Source organism: Bison bison, unplaced genomic scaffold, assembly GCF_000754665.1.
Source record: "Bison bison bison isolate TAMUID 2011002044 unplaced genomic scaffold, Bison_UMD1.0 scf7180017845924, whole genome shotgun sequence".
In the NCBI taxonomy this organism is placed as follows: domain Eukaryota; kingdom Metazoa; phylum Chordata; class Mammalia; order Artiodactyla; family Bovidae; genus Bison; species Bison bison.
The window spans coordinates 29,829-31,518 of record NW_011476497.1 but is presented as its reverse complement, the minus strand read 5'-3'; the positions used below and the strand labels follow the sequence as shown (position 1 = coordinate 31,518).

Here is a 1,690-nt window from a genome sequence, read left to right as displayed (position 1 = left end):
AATCTCCTCTTATATCTGTGTACATAGATATATACTGAAGCCTGGAGGTAACAAGTGGGACTCTGGTAAAACTCAGCCGCTCTGGATTTAGTCCTCTCTTTCTTCCCTTAAGTCAACCAAGATTAACTCTAAACCTAATAAGAGTAAATAATAATGCACTTACACTTAAGAACAAGACACGGTTCATTAGTGATCCTAAATTGTATGATATGTGGAAAGCATGAAATCATTTTTCCTCCCTGTTTTTGTAGGACTTGCTCGTTTTTCCCAGTGAAATTTGCCTCCTTCACTCATCATGCCATCGTTCAACCAGAGCATTTTCCACCCTACAGTCTTCTTTCTTACAGGCATCCCTGGTTTTGAAATCTACCATGCCTGGGTCTTCATCCTATTCTGTTGTCTCTATGTCATTGCTATCTCAGGGAATGGCATGATCTTGTTCGTCATCATCACTGAGTCAAGCCTTCATGAGCCCGTGTACTATTTCCTCTCCATGCTATCCTTCATGGACCTAGGACTATGCCTTTCCACATTGGTCACCATGATGGGTATTTTCTGGTTCAATGTCCGAGAAATCAGCTTTGATGCCTGCATTGGACAAATGTTCTTCATCCATGGTTTTACCTTAATGGAGTCCTCGGTACTCCTTGCAATGGCCTTTGATCGCTACATTGCCATCTGTAATCCACTGAGATATGCCACAATCTTAACCAATTCAAGGATCATCAAAGTGGGCTTTGCCATTGTTGTTAGGGTGACAACAGTTGTAGTGCCTTTACTCCTGCTCCTTAAGCGTCTGTCCTTCTGTGGAAGTCATGTTCTGCACCATTCATATTGCTTCCACCCTGATGTGATGAAGCTTTCATGCACAGACACCAAGATCAACAGTGCATTTGGTCTGGCCATTGTCATCTCTACCGCTGCCTTGGACTCTGTCTTGATCCTTCTCTCCTACGTCCCGATCATCAACTCCGTGCTCAGCATTGCCTCCCCAGAAGAGCGGAAAAAGGCCTTTGGAACATGTGTATCCCACATAAGTGCCGTTGCCATCTTCTACATCCCCATGATCAGCTTGTCACTGGTGCATAGATTTGGGAAGCACGCCCCGCCCCTTGTGCATACTCTCATTGCCAACATTTATCTGCTCATCCCTCCTGTAATGAATCCCATAATCTATAGTGTGAAGACAAAGCAAATTCAGAAGGCCATGGTTAAAGTAGCTCTTTCTAAAATAATTTAGTGGCATTTCCAGTGTAATCTTTCATTAGGTTGTCTTCTCTGACTGATGTTTGGTCATTCCCTAGTGTAAGCTACCACAATATATTAAAATATGTTTATACATGCTTTAATCTTCAGATGATCCAGTAACTTACTTTATGCACAGTTCTAAACTGCATTCTTTGAGAACAGGATGCATGTCTTGTGTATATGTAAGCCTCTCATAAGTACTGCACCTGGCATGGAATAGGATCATGCTTAAAATATGTCTGTAAAAGGACAAATTAAACCACGAGTGAGTGAAGTGAAGTCACTCAGTCGTGTCCAACTCTTTGTGAAGCCATGGACTATAGCCTGCCAGGCTCCTCCATCCATGGGATTTTCCAGGCAAGAGTACTAGAGTGGGTTACCATTTCCTTCTCCAGGGGATCTTCCTGACCCAGGGATTGAGGAGCCTGGCAGGCTATAGTCC

General features: G+C 43.3%; 1 protein-coding gene across 1 annotated transcript; it reads left to right on the top strand.

Annotated features, from left to right (window-relative positions):
• The first annotated feature begins 295 nt into the window (after positions 1 to 295).
• Positions 296 to 1,240, top strand: LOC104987091 (olfactory receptor 51F2-like). Its single transcript, XM_010837855.1, has one exon. It carries the CDS (start codon positions 296 to 298, stop codon positions 1,238 to 1,240), a length of 945 nt encoding a protein of 314 aa, XP_010836157.1.
• The last annotated feature ends 450 nt before the right edge of the window (positions 1,241 to 1,690 follow it).